The 16,256-nt window shown below is 40.7% G+C and overlaps 1 protein-coding gene across 5 annotated transcripts in view; it reads right to left on the bottom strand.

The window, feature by feature from the left end:
- Positions 1-367: 367 nt before the first annotated feature.
- KCNH1 (potassium voltage-gated channel subfamily H member 1) overlaps positions 368-16,256 on the bottom strand; it is a 164,104-nt gene continuing 148,215 nt past the window's right edge. The window contains exons 11-13 of one of the 5 annotated variants that reach the window (XR_001553871.2): positions 5,561-6,715; positions 2,857-2,916; positions 368-1,985 (exon numbers count right to left, since the gene is read on the bottom strand). Coding sequence is in view for 1 of the 5 variants with exons in the window: in XM_015857406.2 (XP_015712892.1) it covers positions 5,867-6,715 (849 nt within the window). In the remaining 4 variants the exon portion in view is untranslated. Of the gene's footprint in view, positions 6,716-16,256 lie in introns of all 5 variants that reach the window. The other 4 variants (XR_001553869.2, XR_001553870.2, XR_001553868.2 and 1 more) reach the window with 4 other exon arrangements.

Below are 16,256 nucleotides of genomic sequence, written 5' to 3'. Positions count from 1 at the left end.
CTGCAATTGTAACTGAAACATTCCAAAGCAGTGTGTATGTGCACACACACTGTCTATCTACTGGCAGCTGCTTTGCTGACCACAAAAATAGTATCTACTCGTTCTCTTTGTCTGGTCATGCTTCATCGAACAAAGTGACAAATGCAAAGAAAAAGTAACAGGAGTATTTGGTGGATTTGGGGAAGGATAAAACCAAGTGAAATACATTTAAAAGCTCCAAAGCGACTGCATTAACCTGCATATCAATAAAGTGTCCATGCAGTGGTGGCTAAATACCGAAACGCGGACAGGTTTCCAACAGATGTACAAATATTGATTGTATGTAAGTACAATAATATAACACATTCATTAGAAAACTTCGTATTTCTTTATATAGCAGTTCATCCTGATACAAGATTATTGAACATCTCTCATCTACGGCTAAAAGGATCCTTTTTGTATGTTAGTGGTCACACATTCGGTGGGAGGAAAGGAAAAAGACATCCACCGTCCAGAACAGCGAGTGAAAACCCCAAACTGCTTTGTTGACATCAGGCATTTAAATCCAGTTATGGAGATGTTCTGGGATTACACATCAAATATGTTTACACGACACTCAACAATCAGCTCTCAACAAATTACAGTTGCAGGTAAATTCACAGTAGCATTGTTGCACTGTAAAAAAAAGTCTTTGAAAGAAACACTTTCGTGATGGGTCGGGCTTGAATCCCCAATAACACAAAAGTGTTCAGACAATAATTATGTCTCTGTTTTGGAAAGGGAGAGGATTATCGGAGTAATTTATTATCCTAATAAGAAGGCATTAAGTGGAGAAAGAAGCGTGATTACCAACAAGTGATTTTCATTAGATTTAGAAAGATAATCAAAGTGCTTTATCTTTAGGCAACACTGTAAATACTACAGAACGTGAAGAAGGAAAGAGAATGGAATCACAGTTTGAAATGTTTCACTTGTGGAAGGGTCTTAAGGCTAAACGTTGGCTATATCTTATTGCAAAAAGCATTTTTATTTAGTTGAATCAATGCTTGCCACAACAATGTGGTCAAAAGTATGTCAGATTAGAGGATACAGTAATCTACTGTACTTCACCTCACATTTCTGGAGCTTCCCCTGCCCGGGTGTCTCTCTAAAACGTTTGTCTCAATGAATCAGAAGTGCAGCTGAAACACAGACATTGTTATTGCCAATACACACACAGGAGACTACGGAGAAATGAAGAACTAAGTAGATGCTCTTCACCGCCTAATACCAGGCCTAGAAAGCAGAAGTGCAGTGACCAAATGTCACGTGAGGAGAAGGACAGGCTCAGCACCTTGAGACAACTCCCAGTGCCAAGAAAAAGAAACCTGCCCGTTCCACAGGAGCAGCCATGAGAGGCAACACCAGGGCAGCTTGGCTTCAGAGGTACCGCGAGCAAGCAAGAAACAGTGGCTTACGAGCTGTATTCCCCACACCAACTGCGATACAGCATTATTTCCAATTTCATGTAAATTTCTGGTTCCTGACTAACAGCACCTGCTCTCAGTCATAATATCAGCCAAACTAACTGCACAGAGTTGAGACCTGCTAGAGAAACCAGAAGATATGGCCTGAAAGTTCAACATTTAACAAACAAGATACTAGCTAGCACATTCAGTGGATAGCTACGGGGAAGATTTAAGTTCCCTTCTTGAGCTGTAATCATTAAATGAAGGATGTGCTTTTACATAACGAAAATGCAATCCATAGACTTATCTATACATAGATATTATATATACACGTGTATGTTCACGCAACTGCACAAGTGTAGTCATACACGTTGTTGTTTATACAGCAAAGACAAATCGTAGTGAATTCTTTCACAGACTGGTTTAGAGTGATTGAAAAAATATCACCAGGTATTAACAGTAAATATCTTGTTCAGTTCATTAAATTGAAGTACTGTAGAAGCAGAACATCACCTTCGAAGCTGCTAAACAGGGTGTTCGCTGGGATTCAGAGCAGCACTGTGAAAGAGATTTAAAGCAAGAATGGTGTTTGTAAAAGCATACAGGTAATACCAGACAGAAGTCAATGTAGCTGAACACGGAAGGGATGAGGGCTGGTTTTTGCTTTTTAAATCCTGTGCTGCATATTGGTATTCTGGTTAAGTACAGACTTGTACAGGCTCCCTTTGTAGCAACTCCGAGCCCAGGCTCTTTCTCTGAATTACCAGCTTTTGACTGAAATCTCATTCCATCATAGGGTAAAAATGGAACACAATCTCTTGTTCATTAACACGGGTTGTTTAGCAGGTAGTTAAATGGTAGAAGCACTGTGCCAGAACACAGATTGTACAACCTCTTTCTTGTTAAGGGGCAGAATCTCATGTTCAGAGGTCATTCGTTTCTAAGACAAAAAATAATTTAAATGGAAAGGTTTACTCAACACGTAGAGAGAAAAAAGAAAAGCTCACAAGTAAAATGGAAGAGTAAGTAACAATTATCGTGGATATGCACACCTTAGGCATCCAAGTTTAAGGCTAAATGGAAAAAGACAGATTTGCAACACAGCTGCTTTCAGTCACTCCCTAAATGAATCTCTCTTCATCGGCTGAGCCTGGGCAGTACGCTACAGGTCCAAACTAGTCTGAGGGTCAAAGGAGTCCCATAGCAGACAAGGTTTTGCTCATTTAACACCCAGGGAATCCAAAAACCAAAGCCCATCCTAAACATTACATTTTTTCAAAATCTTTTGCAACACATAGTGGTAACTAAGGGATGATGCAGTCTTCTACTACTAGCTTTAGTACCTGCCAGTTCATGAAATCATAATAGAATGGGACTGACTTCTTAGAGCTGTGCAAATCTCAGTGACATTGCCCACTTCAGTGCTGACCTGGAGCAGATGCCTTGAAGGTGTCACTGGAAGGAGTACAGTTCTTCTGGAGTTTCATGACTGTAACAGAATCAAATTTGGCCATAATCTTCAGTGACATTACATTTTAAGTGTAATTCCAGAGTATATTACAATCTTTGAAACCTCTACGAGCGGATTATAACTGATTTTATAGGGTCTTGTAAAGGCCTCATAAAAACCTTTAAAAATGGACTCCATGCTTCACCCAGCCCTGGCCATGCAGCACGTACCTGTGTTCCAAACTGAACTGAACTTCAGGCTGCACTCGGGGTACCCTCAGAAAACAGGAACTTGTGCTCCTTTACTCACAGAACCATGTGTGGTGGTGCAAGTAACTGTGGGGCTTCTAGGATTAACCCTGCCATGACTTCAGGGTTAGGCAATCAGCAACATCAGAAAAACCTTATACATATCCCTGAGGACACACGAAAGATACCACTGAGAAACATTAACACAGTGACAGAGGACTGGGTAACCTGCAACTGTGCATCTAATCCTGTGTCTGCACTCAATACTTGAGATATTAGGCACACACCTGGGGGGCGACAAACATGTCCCCTCTCACCTGTCTGGGATAAGCTAATTTCCATGTTCATCAGACTGCAGGTAGCTGGCTGCCAGCTGAGTTCAGCAAGACTTCCAGACTTTCAAACATGTTACAAAAGAAACACAATGCTGATGAGCAATTTCCTGGATTAGAAAACTGGCACCATGTGAACCCTTTAAACCTCACTGCAACTTCAGGGCGCTGATTACAAATACATGTATACTTGCAAACCTGTCATTTATTCGTACCAAATTTCACTGCCAATACATTTACTGACTGAGGAGTCTGGAGAGGAAAACCATGTAGTAGTTCCTAACTGAAACTGCTGTTGAATGGATTCCTTACGGAGATGGCATAGCTATTGCAGGTAGCTGTTGCCATTCAGAGCAATTAAAGCACCAAACACACAGTGACTTTGGTCAGAATGAGCTCTCCTCAGTACACCCTCAGCACATAACCGTAAAAGACACCAGCTTCCACTGGAACAAACCCGAACTTGGAACCAGAAATAAATATAGGAAATGGCGCCCCTGTTTCACTGTTTCATAGCAAGTCACTTCTGTAATGCCTTTTCTTATCTGTAGGGGGGGTAGAACGTTGCATATAGATTTGATCCAGACACACGTTTCAGGAATCCTTCAAGCCTTGATTAGAATTTATTATCTGTGGACACTTCTATACTGAAAAAGCAGGCAAGACCCTTGAAAGAGAACCCCAAACCAGCTGCAAACCGCAGTGCTGCCCTCAGAATAGATACAACAAACATACTGCCTTCAAGGCCTGAGCTCGTAGCTTTACACAGCACAGCCCCAATACTGTGTGTGCTGTGTGTGCAGCTTCACCAGTGGGCCTTCCACTTCCCCAGGGATATATGACACAGTTCTGCATGGCCTCATGCAAGCATTAGGTCACCAGAAATCCTTCCTAATTGGTCATTTCCCCTCTTTCTTCCTTACTTAACCCAAATCCAAAATCTCCTCCCAAAACCTAAGTGAGTTTTTATTATGTAAGTGACTTAGTACCATAGAAAAAGAATGAGAACTGCTCCCAGAGTGTGTTAGGACCTACTGCCATTAAGAATGAAAACCTCAAAAGTGCTGCACCATGCTTCTAGACAGTAACCTACAGCTAAATAGTGAGCGTACCAGACCAGTGGTGAGAATTTACTGCAGATCCATACCTATGGAATGCCATGGAATCTTCTACGCTACCCTAACTAATGAATAATGAGCAGTTGTTTTGGTAAAGTGCTTCAATCTTCCTCCAAAAAAGATACGAAAATATAAGTTCTGGAAACATCTCCTTCTTTAAGAAGCAGATCTTCTTGTTTCCTTGCTACAAAAGCACTTGTATACAGTAAGCGCTGTATTTCTACCTCCATTTACTTTCTAGATAGATCAAGAACAATACATCTGGATCTAGAAAAAAATGCCACAATCTAAAATCTCTGAAAGTTCTGTGAAAGCCTTTGGCTACAACAAACATTACCGAGACAGAAAATTCTGAACAATAATTTAACAAGAATTAAAAGAGCAGATTCATAGCAAAAACAGAACGTAATTGCTACAGTATATTTTCACAGGGAGGCAAATCTGCAGAACAGCTATTGACACTGATGCACAGTACAATCTGCAGTGGGCAGAAAGTGTTCTGCGTGTTCTGCAGGCACACTGCCCACCCAAACCTCCATCCCCCAGCACGAGTTAAAAACAAAGGTAATGTTCTATGACATCTGAGACAGAAGTCAAGATTTTGATAATCAATATCCTGACTCGAAGAATGAAAATGTGGATGAACCCGTTTACTAGCAAACTAGAGGATGGCTTTTTGTTTGTTTGTTTGTTTTTGTTTGTTTTACATTTTTCCCCCCATCTTTTGAGCTCTCCCTTAACTATCCAAAAGTAACTTTGGTGTTGAGTACCACAAATTCTGCTCCTCTTTGCTTTATTATGAGGACGTGAAAATATACTGTGGCATTTAACATGCCGTACAGGTGACTGAGACAGTGACAACAGCAGCAGCAAAAAAAAAAAGAATTAAAATGCTGAAAGCACAAGCACCCTGGCCAGTCCTTATTTGTATAGGCAAAAACTGAGCTAACTACATAAGGCATGCTCCAAAAACCTAAGAGGTCACCTGGCGCTCACGGGGGTGGCTGCTGCTTTCGGAGCTCTTATTCCAACATCCTGAGGGAGAAAGAGGGAGTAGGGAGAATGGGCACCAATGGAGAAAAGAAAAGCTTTATAAACTGTACCCTTGCTGTCAAAAAGACTTCAGAGCCAGCTGCCATCTTGACATGAGGTTGCAATTCCTGCTACTGTACCTTTTTAGACACAGGGAACATGCTTAGTGAATTGGTCCCTCACTTGTTTTCAAGATTAAATTTAAAATGTTAGGGGGGTGTTTGTTTGTTTGATTGACCGTTTTTTATAAAGAAACACCTCAGCTAGCTCCAAACATGTCTTTTTCTGATTCTGGAGACTGGGGCCTTGATATTTCAAACAACTCCTGTGGTGACTGGGAGCTTCTTCTTGAGGTCAATATCCTAAGTATCTCAGCGAGCTGTTTTTCTATATTGGTCATTTTTGTGTTTAAAGCCTTGATGTCCTCTTTCAACTCGTGTTTAACTTCTAGCATGGTAGCCTGAAGAGTCTGTTCTGGGATAGGATAAAAGGAATGCTTGACCTCGGTGAGGACTGGGCTGCGGTCCTGTGGGCTTCTTGTCTCCCCAACATTATCCAAGCGCAAGTCGCTTTTTGTAATGCCACTGTCACAAGAGTCTGTCTTCTTCAGGGTAGCTTCTCCTGAAGCTTTAGTTCTCTCTGGTAACGTCTCCATAGATTCCGCTTTAGAGACTTTGTTCCAGTCTTCACCCTTCCCACAGGCCTCTTTGAATTTGGCCCAGCCTTTTCTCCGGGGGTAATCCCCTGATGCTTTACATCCTGTGTACTCTGATGTGGGTGCTTGAAGCTTCGCCTGGTCGGATGTCCCGGAGGTTGAAGCCGACTGATATGACACAGGGGTTGCAGGGCTCTCCCTTACGGTCACAACACTGGCTTTGACCACTGAGCGTGTGGAGGAGTGCTCACCAAGGATGTTGCCCTTCTCCACATCCAGGTCGTCTGGATCTCTGCCTCTCTCTGCTGCGAGCCGTGCCTCCTTCTGCTGCCTGAACCTCTGAAACAGTCGGCGGACAGGGTGATCTGGTGGCAAAATCAGGGGGGCTTCATTCTTCCTTTTCATTCTCTCCTCTTCTTCTCGTTTCACATCGCTGATTTTCCGGAATACAATCTACAGGGGGAAAGAAATTTCAACGTAGTCATTAACTGCACTTTTGTTAAGGGAGAGGAGTTGTAGAGAAATAATTATTTGAAAGATTTTATTATTACTGACAAATGAATGACCTCTGCACATTTGTAGCAATGTTACTGCAATTCTCAAGTGAATTCTCATTTTGTGAACATGGCTTTTTCATTATTTAAAAGCATACATCATCTGTCTTACAACATCAGAAAGAAAAAGCTTTTCAGTTCCAAGTTGTCAGCAAGGCAGTGCCATTCTAATTGTAATGATCCCAGGAAGTTACTTGCTCTGTTTTGTGTCATAAGTGACTTCTTATATTTGTTTTTCTGAGTCTATGGTTGAGCACCAACTTTCTAGAGTCACAAAGAATCTCTCTCCATCTTACAGCAGCCTCATCCCAGAGCTCACTTGCTATACATCACACAAAAGTTCCAATATTTTAGGGAAGTTGGCCACTAATGGGGTCAGCACAGCAGAGACAAGTCTGGACTCTCCAAGCAGCAGTCTGCAAAGTGCTTCTTGCCATGCGGTTCCTCCCATATACTCTTTCAGAAGCAACGTGAAGATTAGAATCTGCAAAACTCAAGTTAGTCCCAATGCCATAAGGACAATGAAGAATGAGCTCTGAGGGATGAGTAAAACCTGTCCATGGCTGATGACTACAGCAGCTTGAAGAGCTTCACATTTTTATTTTTATGTGAAAATGAACATTTTTTCATGAAGAAACATTAATTTTCAGTCTGTTCTCCTAACCATACCTTCATGAGCCTGTGAGCTAAGCAGTCTAAGGGAGCAGCCTAAGGGTCTTCAGTACTGATTTCTATATTATTACTGGTGGGATACTGAAGGCAATACAGTAAGCAATTTGTTTTGAGGTTTTCAATGCAGAGCACAAAAGATGTAGCCTCAGCTTCTACAGAACACTGTCACCTGATGTCTTTAGTTGCCTTTGGGAAAACGCACTCTAAATCCTTACGCTCCAGAAATAACATTCTGATTCAAATCATTACTGGTAAATCTGTAAATAAACTCACCCCTCCATTGCAAAGATACTTAAATTAAAACAAACATAATAAGCACTGATTCACTGGCACACACACAGTGCATGTTGGTCCTGTCTTCAATGCTTCTTGACAGTTCTGTCATTGTGAAGCAGGGAAAAAACAATATCTCAACATCGTGTCTTCTGAAAGAAGTTGTCAGACTTGGCAGCATCACCCAGATGCAGAAGAATGAAATTAGCACAAGGGATATTTTATTTCCAAGCTGCAACTAGGAAGCCAAACGTAAGATAAGTAAACCAAGTATTTGACAGTGCTTCTTTTTCTCCAGGAAACTCAGTCTGTAGCAGGCTCAGAATAAGGTAGACAAAGCATAATCCTTAGTAGTGACAAAACAGCACTTATGGGGAAGGAAGTATCATGTTTAGATCTTCCTGGGCTCAGCACTGAAACCCAAGCACCATTTAAATAGCTCAGCTTGTGTATTTTCCTAATTTCTTTCTGGTAAGACTAGAAGAAAAGACTGCAGTGGCTTCCAGTGTAAGGCAGGCAACAAGTTTGCTCTGAAGGAGCATTCCCTAAAGAGAATCTTGTAACAACTAGATTATATCTTGTAGAAAAGCATCCTATTTGACAGCAATAGAGAATCCATCGTCACATCTTGATAAAAGATTCCTACAGGTTTTGATTTAAGGCTGAGATTATCTGACATCAGCAGCAATTCTGTTCCTTCATCCCTCACACTGTTGAGCATTCACTTTTAGATACTAATTCTAGAGTCTTATGTTTAAAACTCTCTGCAGAAATCATACAGCTGATCAGGATTTAGACAATGATGCAGTACTGGTATTAAACAGGCAACGAACCATTGTTTAAAATTTTCAATGTAACATCAAGCTTTCCAATTTTAACTCTTCTAATTCATTTGGATTATTTCCGGCCTTCCAAATACTTTGAAAGTCAGTAGTTAAATTCTCCCTCTTGTCCAGAGCTCAAATATACAGTTCATTTGCTTAAGTACAAGGTTCCCTTTCAAAAAATCAAATAAAGCAACTAATCCTACTGTAAGTCTTTCAGCTGTTTCCCACTGCTGGCTCACTGCTACCTACTTCTACTCTCATCTCATTATTTGCATTGACCAGATGTTTCTCTAGAACTATCTTGCAGAGCTTCAAGTTGTTTTTACTGAGCAATAAGGAAAGGAGAAATGGGCACAGAGCTGCTCACTTTGTTTCATGAACACATTTTGGAGAGCCTATATTAAGTTGGTCATTACGATAGAACATTACCTCACAAAAAGATGAAAGCATGACGTGCTTAACGAACAACAGTGCAATCTCAGCTGATGCAAATAAAAGTAGAGTAATTTAAGTGCCTAATTCTATTACACAAAGACTGGGAGGAAGAAGTGAACAATATGAATGAGGTGTATGGCACAGCAAAAAGAGGAGTAGGCGAGGACTGAATAATACACAGTGCCTTGTTCAATATGAAAACAAAAGCAACAAATGACAGTTAGAGAAGTTGCATAAAAAAGACAAGCCCATGGTTCTTTCCCTGAATATAGTAGACATTCTGAATGCAACAAGTCTGCATAGATACAGTAGGAGAGCAGGCAAACACTTGGCAGAGAAAGACACTTAAATCTAGCAACTAGACAAAACTAGTAACCTGCTCAGGAAAAATAGCTGGAGGCTGCAAAGGTATTTGTAAGAATTGTCACATACAAAAGCTTTGTTCTTATTGCTTCCTTAGTTATCCCTGGGCAACCCTAAATAATACCATAGGCCAAATCCAGATCTGCTGCCATACTGTCAAGGAAACATTCCCAATGCAGGTGACAGAGGAAGTACCAGAGGGACAAACATCAGAAGAAAACCCAATAAAGGCTCAAAGATCCAAACGTCAAACATCTGAGCAGACCATTCACCTACCACAGACAAAGGTTTACTTTCATTGCATCTTCTCATTTGCACACTGGATTGACAAATTGAGTTGTCTGCTGCACTACATAGATTTCACACAACTTTGTAGCTTACCCAGGTTTGAATAAAACCTCTAACAATAGCATGCTGTTTCAGTACAAGAGGGGAGACCACCTGGTGCACGTGAGGAATTAAGCCCACTGTCTCCACCTGCTACTGTAATAAACAGCTTACTGAAGGGCTCCACCATCTCTGAATGCCTGGTAGTCCTCGAAGTGCACAAGAATAGGGCTGTCAGGAGAACAACGGCAGTTCATGTTCTTGAATGCTCTTCCGTGAATGTATGCAGAGTCCCAGGAAAATAACAAACAGAAGGGTGAGACAGACGTAACATGTTAGCAACTGTTTTCTTGCTGTTAGCTGATTGTAAATGCAAGCACTGTGAGAGCACTGCATGAGACAGCCTTGAAGATCAGGAGAAGTTTCATTTAAAACACATTATGAATATAGAGAAAATCATATTCTGTCAAATGCTAAAAAAGACCTTCTTGCATTAGAATTGGAAAGGACCTTTCAGTCTTCTGCAAAAATACACAAATTTCTTTTCAGCTTTGAGTTGTGAGAATTTAACTAAGACTTACAGGAAAGGACAGAAATATGGATTTCATCACATTTTGAACCAGACTGTCATTATGGCGTTACTATAATGAGGCTCTTAGCCACAAAGCTGCTGCTATTATTAGCTCTGGAGCCTTATTTCTTTCCACCTCTATAGCATGCACAAATACTACGAGATTTGGCAGGTCTTCCTCAGCACTGACAGCAAGTAGGATGGCAGCATTTTGCTCTGGTGCTTAACAATTCTCTTTCATGGACGCAGAAACATTCACAGAGTCTGGAAGTGCCAGATATCATAAACAATTAAAAGTTTAAAATTACTTCATACAGTACTTGCAGAAAATGGACTTAAGTGTGAGGAAAACAATCATGAAAAAGGCATTTATTACTAGGCATCCCATCTAGCATCTGCCAAGAGCTGATGAAAATATCTTCAGGCTGATGTTAGTCCAATGAAAATTGGATCCAATCTTTTTTTTTTTAAAGAAAAAAGCAAGAGGAAGGAAAAAAAGAAATAGAAGGCTTGACAATAAAAATGCCTTTGACACTGATGTTAAAGAAACTAAAGCTGCAAGGAGTGAATTACCTTCTCACATAATATAGGATCAAAAGGGCAGGTTCACAATGCTTCCCACCAAAGCCTCCAATGGATTTCACTTCCAGTATCTATTACCATAGTCAGTTCCCTGGTTAAACACTAGTTATCAGCCGCACTTTGAAGACATAAAGGGAATTTGTGTAAGGAGGTGTATAAGTACACAGGTCACATTTATTACAGGCAGGAGTGCAGATTCCATTATGTACTTTAAGCTTCAAGGCACAGTCTAGTAAATACAGACACCTGTTCAAAGCCCGGTGCAAATCATCCAGTCTGTATGTTGGGTGGCTTTGGTTCTGGGCTTCAGTACATGGGATTTATGCTCATGCAAAACAGATCATCTGCAATAATGTTTTTACTGGGTGCAACAGCAAAATTTGGCTTCTGTTTCTGAAGATGTACAAACTCCTCTCCAGGTAATGCCACATTCCTTCCAAGGCACTCCCAAATATTCTTACTTCTTATAATAACCTGAAGATTCAAAGTAAACTAAGGCTTGGAAGGTGTTTGCAGTAGGGATGTAAGGGAGTGTTGGTGCCGGGAGTGTTGGTGCCAGGAGTGCTGGGCAGGAAGCCCCAGTTACACATAGTGCACACATAGACTGGAAACCAACAAGTGGATGTGCACGGCCCTCTTCCACCTCCAGGATGCAGTTGTTCTGTGGGGAGCCAACTCAGTTCCTTTTAACTGCACTACCTGCTTACTCGTCAAAAACTACGCTTCTGCGCACAGCCAGATCATTAATATGCAAGTGTTTGGAAGAAACACTAATTCATGATTTAATGAGTATCCATGCGATCCAGATGAATAGAAGTAACAAGGTTTTCAATCTAGACAGTGTAACATCTGGGGTAACTCTTACTGTCAGGAGTGCCATCAGCTTCAGCAGTACTGAAGCTGTTCTCTGTGACAGAGTCCTTTGTTGCCTAATTACAAACTCCAGAAATACTGACTTGAATATTAGCATTTAATCACGTCACTATTATTTATTTAGAAGTTCTGCACAACTCGAGACTTCACTTCTTTATGTCAAACTCCTCATTCTAATTTGTGCTTACAGGCAATTTTAGTGTTGAGAGAAAAAGGGAAAAAGATTTTACAAAAATACCACTGAAAATAAGACAATTATATGGCCAGAGTAATCAGCAGAAATAATGATGTAACTCGATCTACAAGCCTACCCAAACAATTTTTGAGGCAACACAAAATGTCTTTTGCCCTAAATAGGCTCTAAAACACTGTCAATGTAAACTCAGAGAATAACACATTTAAAATTGAAAAACACATCACTGATACTGGTCAGTAGTTTGGATAAACACCCACAACTACAGCAGGTTACAGCTCATTTAGCAGCCTTCTTCGCTAACATATGAGAAGAGAAAAAGAATCACATGGGAAAAAAAAATCTAATGTATATTGCTAAAGATCTACTAGAATTTCATTATTTGTCTGAGGAAATGTTCACTTACAGACAATACGGAATGTGTGGGCAAGGGTTTGGTGAGATTATACTAGGTTTGAGAACTAACATGTCTGTCAAAATCCAAAATGCTCTACAGAAACTTGTTTGCAGTAAATGAGGGGAAAAAAGAAGGTTTATGCTTTCTGTCTGACAACCCATATTTTCCAGAAGCAATACTTATAAATTACTATTTTCATCAGAGTTTTTTTTGTGGGGTTTTGGTGGTTCTTTTTCATTTTTTTCCTCTTTAGTACATGAAGTGCCAGTGCAGACATCAGAAACACAAACAGCTCAAGTAGACTCATCTTTTATTGCAGACCAAGATACTGCCCACACTCCTGGGCAGATAAGTCTGCCTTAATAGTTGTTCTAAGGCCAAGGCGCAGCAGGAACTTACCTCTCTGTCACCTAAATCACAACTATACAAAATACCACATAATCTAACATCTAATGAATACAGCACACCTTCTCAAGAGTCAAAGGTTGTTTCCCCAAACTCATTATGGCCTGCTGCCATTTGGGGACTTTTCCTCCCTCTTAACATTGAGACAACCCCACCTGAGATCTGAAATAGACATTAAGATCGCAGAGCTGAGAAAGGCAATAGTATGATTAGATAATAGTTAAATATGTGTAGTTTGTTTTCAGTGATGATATTTTAGACACCAGTTTTCCATTAAGAAAACTTTCCCTTAGCCAGTGGCTGCCTCTCAAACAAGTTTTTTTTCCTGCTTTCATTTGTCTGCTTTCTGTCATTAGACTTACAGTGATTGACAGGTATTTCACTTTCCAAGTGGGTATCAAATGCATTTTCAAATGTATTCAAATCAATCCAGCAACACCAGTCCCAAGAGCTTACAAATCATTCAGTTACTTTTCAATGCCCACTCCTAAAGCAATCCACACAGACACAATGCTCAGTGTCCCTGATGCACAAGGCTTGTTGAGCTCTTGAGATTATAAACCGAGAATTACATTAAGCTCAGCTGAAAGTTTGTTGCACAAATTGCTTCAGCTTTAATACTGAAGGAAAACAAACTAACCTGCAGCTCTGCAAAACAGGAATACATTTCTTTCCCCAGCCTGGCTGGCCCAGTGCTGGCAGCAACAGCTGGGCACACCCCAATGCTCAGTTCCACTCAGCCGTCTGTCCCTCTCCTGTTAAACAGCCCTGCTTGGATAACATTACACAAGAAGAAAACAAACTGTTAATAAGTTAATGAGAATCAGCAATAAAAAGTACATTGCTTGCTATTTCCCAAAGCAGCTGTCAAATCTCTTCAGCCCTAACTAACAGCCAGGAGCTTAAAACCTTGAAGAAAGGAAAATAGTTGACTGTAGCTGGTTGTCTCGGATCTTCTCATTACAAGGAGCTCCTCTTAGCCAGCAGTTCCTGGGAAAAGGTCTCTGACATCTGGTGGGAAGTAACGGCCCAGCCCTCCTTGTCAAGTGTCAGACATAAGGATCTGTCTCCCATCCAGAAGCGAGCTAATTAAAGTAGCCAAGAATTGACAGAGAGAATCCTTTAGAGCTGTACTTCTTGATTTTGTTGCATGCTTTTTTCTTTCGTAAAAATAGACACTTAGGTTCCATGGCAAATACTGATTCAAATACTAATACTGATAGAAGCTTTCTATCTTATCAGTGTATTTCATTCCTGCATCTCCAAGCATTTTACAGCAATTCCTCAATCCTTCTAATGTGACCAGTGCCATTACTTTGGCCTGCTATTCATACAGTAGCAATGCTTAAAGCTGTGTTAAGTGTTTTAGCTCATACACACAAACAGCAAAATGCCATTACTCAGTAATGCAGAATAGCCTTTCCATGGGAAGACATCACAGATGCAACACAAATTACCACTATGTCAGTCGCACAAGAGTTTACAAGCATCTTGAAATACCAGTTGTGCTAGATGGTCCCTACTGCTATGAGTGGAAAAGATTCACCCTCAAAAGTTCCAGATAAGAGATCCTGAATACAATTTGTCAGAACATTTCTGATTTCAAACACAATTAGCTTAAATGTTCTGAAATTTACCTAGAAGAGATCACAATGACTCAGAACAATGAGTTTCCTGGAAAGTAGGTGGAAAAGCTTGTTTCAGAAATACTTACGCTCAAGTTTGTTAAAAAAAAAAAAAAAAAAAAAAAAAAAAAAAAAGATACAATTTATTCCAAACACTGCAGATCCTACCTCTACTTCCAGGAGCAGCAGCAATTGCAAATCCAAGAATCCCTGACACAATCTAATGAGAACCTAAAATGTGTATTTGGCCCAGCCTTCGTTGGTATCACAGTTCTCACTCTTGCTTATAGATATATGTAGATAACACACATTTTGAAAGGTTTATTCATCCCCAAATGCCATTTAAATTGTCATAAATTCAGACTGCTTTTGCAACTAATTAAAAAAAAAAAAAAAAAAGGTTTCGTTTAGAAAATATATGCCTGCATCTGACTCTTGGATGACACTATCACAGCGCTGTCTCCCACTTTCTAAATACTTCAGAGTACTCATAGACAGCAGGAAGCAAATCCATTTCCCCTCTGCCAAAAAGATTTGAACACTCCCGTCAAGAGCATGTTCCAGTCACCACATCAGTGGGCAGGGCTGCTCAACCAGCACAGAAACTCAATTCAAATTCAGAGGCTCACAGAAATGCAGCAAAGGGTGCTCTCCCTTTCTTTATCCCTCCCCAGAGCTTTGCTCTGTAACAAGGCAACAGTGACATGAGATGCTCATTCCTCGCAAGGATGGCACAGCCCAGAGTGGATGAGGTAAGTGAATTTCTCTATGAAAGTTGCTCTTGGTTTCTCTTGTTGTGTCACTTTGACTGCACAACAGAGTATTCCATCTTCAGGGCTTCACAGCCACTCTGTTTTCCCCACCCAGTGTTTCTAAATGAATAAAACAAATACAACAGAAAGGAAGTCCTCCTGACTTTAGAAACAATGATTTGAACTAGGGTCCACTGCATCCTGTCAGTGTCATATCCTGGGTAGGAATGGATGTGGAAGTGGCACTCATTCTCTGCCACTGGAGCTGCTTTGCTTTTGGGACCAATCAAGTATGCTCAGGACCTCCCCAGGGGCATGGGGACCCATGTTCTGGCTCCTGTTCTGGTTCATTACTGTCTCAGAACAGAAAGTCGCAACTGGAGAGGCTGCAGCACCTAATCCCTGAACCTCTCAGAAGCGGTTTTACCTTTTCCTCATCTTCCCAAACCAGTGAGAAAAATGAACTTCCTGAGCTTTCCTGGGTTCATCTGATAGCCACCTTCTTCAGCTTTGTGACTGTAACTCTTCATTTCCCCAAAATAAAATGTTTCGATTCATCTCACAGGCAACATTTCATTTAAGCTTTCAACCTCCCCTCCCATTTTTCTACTGCGCTCATGCAATGCAAAACATTTAATTTTCATTGAGTGGAAGATTTGAATAGTTCAGTGTGGCTGAAGTGAGGCAGAGTACAGGTCATACCTCTCCACATAGTTATGCACTTTTAAGTGATCAAAAATGTATTGATCGTTTAACTATCATACTTTGCCATCTCAGCCTCTTTAATGTCACGCTGGGCTAAACTTAAATATCTGGAGTGACCCCTCCTTGCTTCCTCCTAAGAGCACTACAACATTGTTTTCTCCTTGTTCCACTGCTCTGAGATGAGGAAAGAAAAAGATGTGGCACAGAATGCCCTTGTTGCAGCTTTATATTGAGCAAACTGACTCTTCCGTACTGATGAAACTGGGACTGTAATTAACTCCTAAGCCTCACTGAAACACAATGTATTTTCAGTTTCAGAGTTGCACCAGTATTTTGAGGAGCCACCACCAAACCCATATCTCTGATGGGGAGGGGTGTGAAGCATTGTAAGCTCAGCTTAATTCCCCCTTGCACTGCACCAGAGGCTTTCTAGTTCTCTT

The sequence above is a fragment of the Coturnix japonica genome, chromosome 3 (genome assembly GCF_001577835.2).
Source record: "Coturnix japonica isolate 7356 chromosome 3, Coturnix japonica 2.1, whole genome shotgun sequence".
Lineage (NCBI taxonomy): Eukaryota > Metazoa > Chordata > Aves > Galliformes > Phasianidae > Coturnix > Coturnix japonica.
The sequence above is the reverse complement of the archived record's forward strand: the minus strand, read 5'-3'. Positions and strand labels throughout refer to the sequence as shown.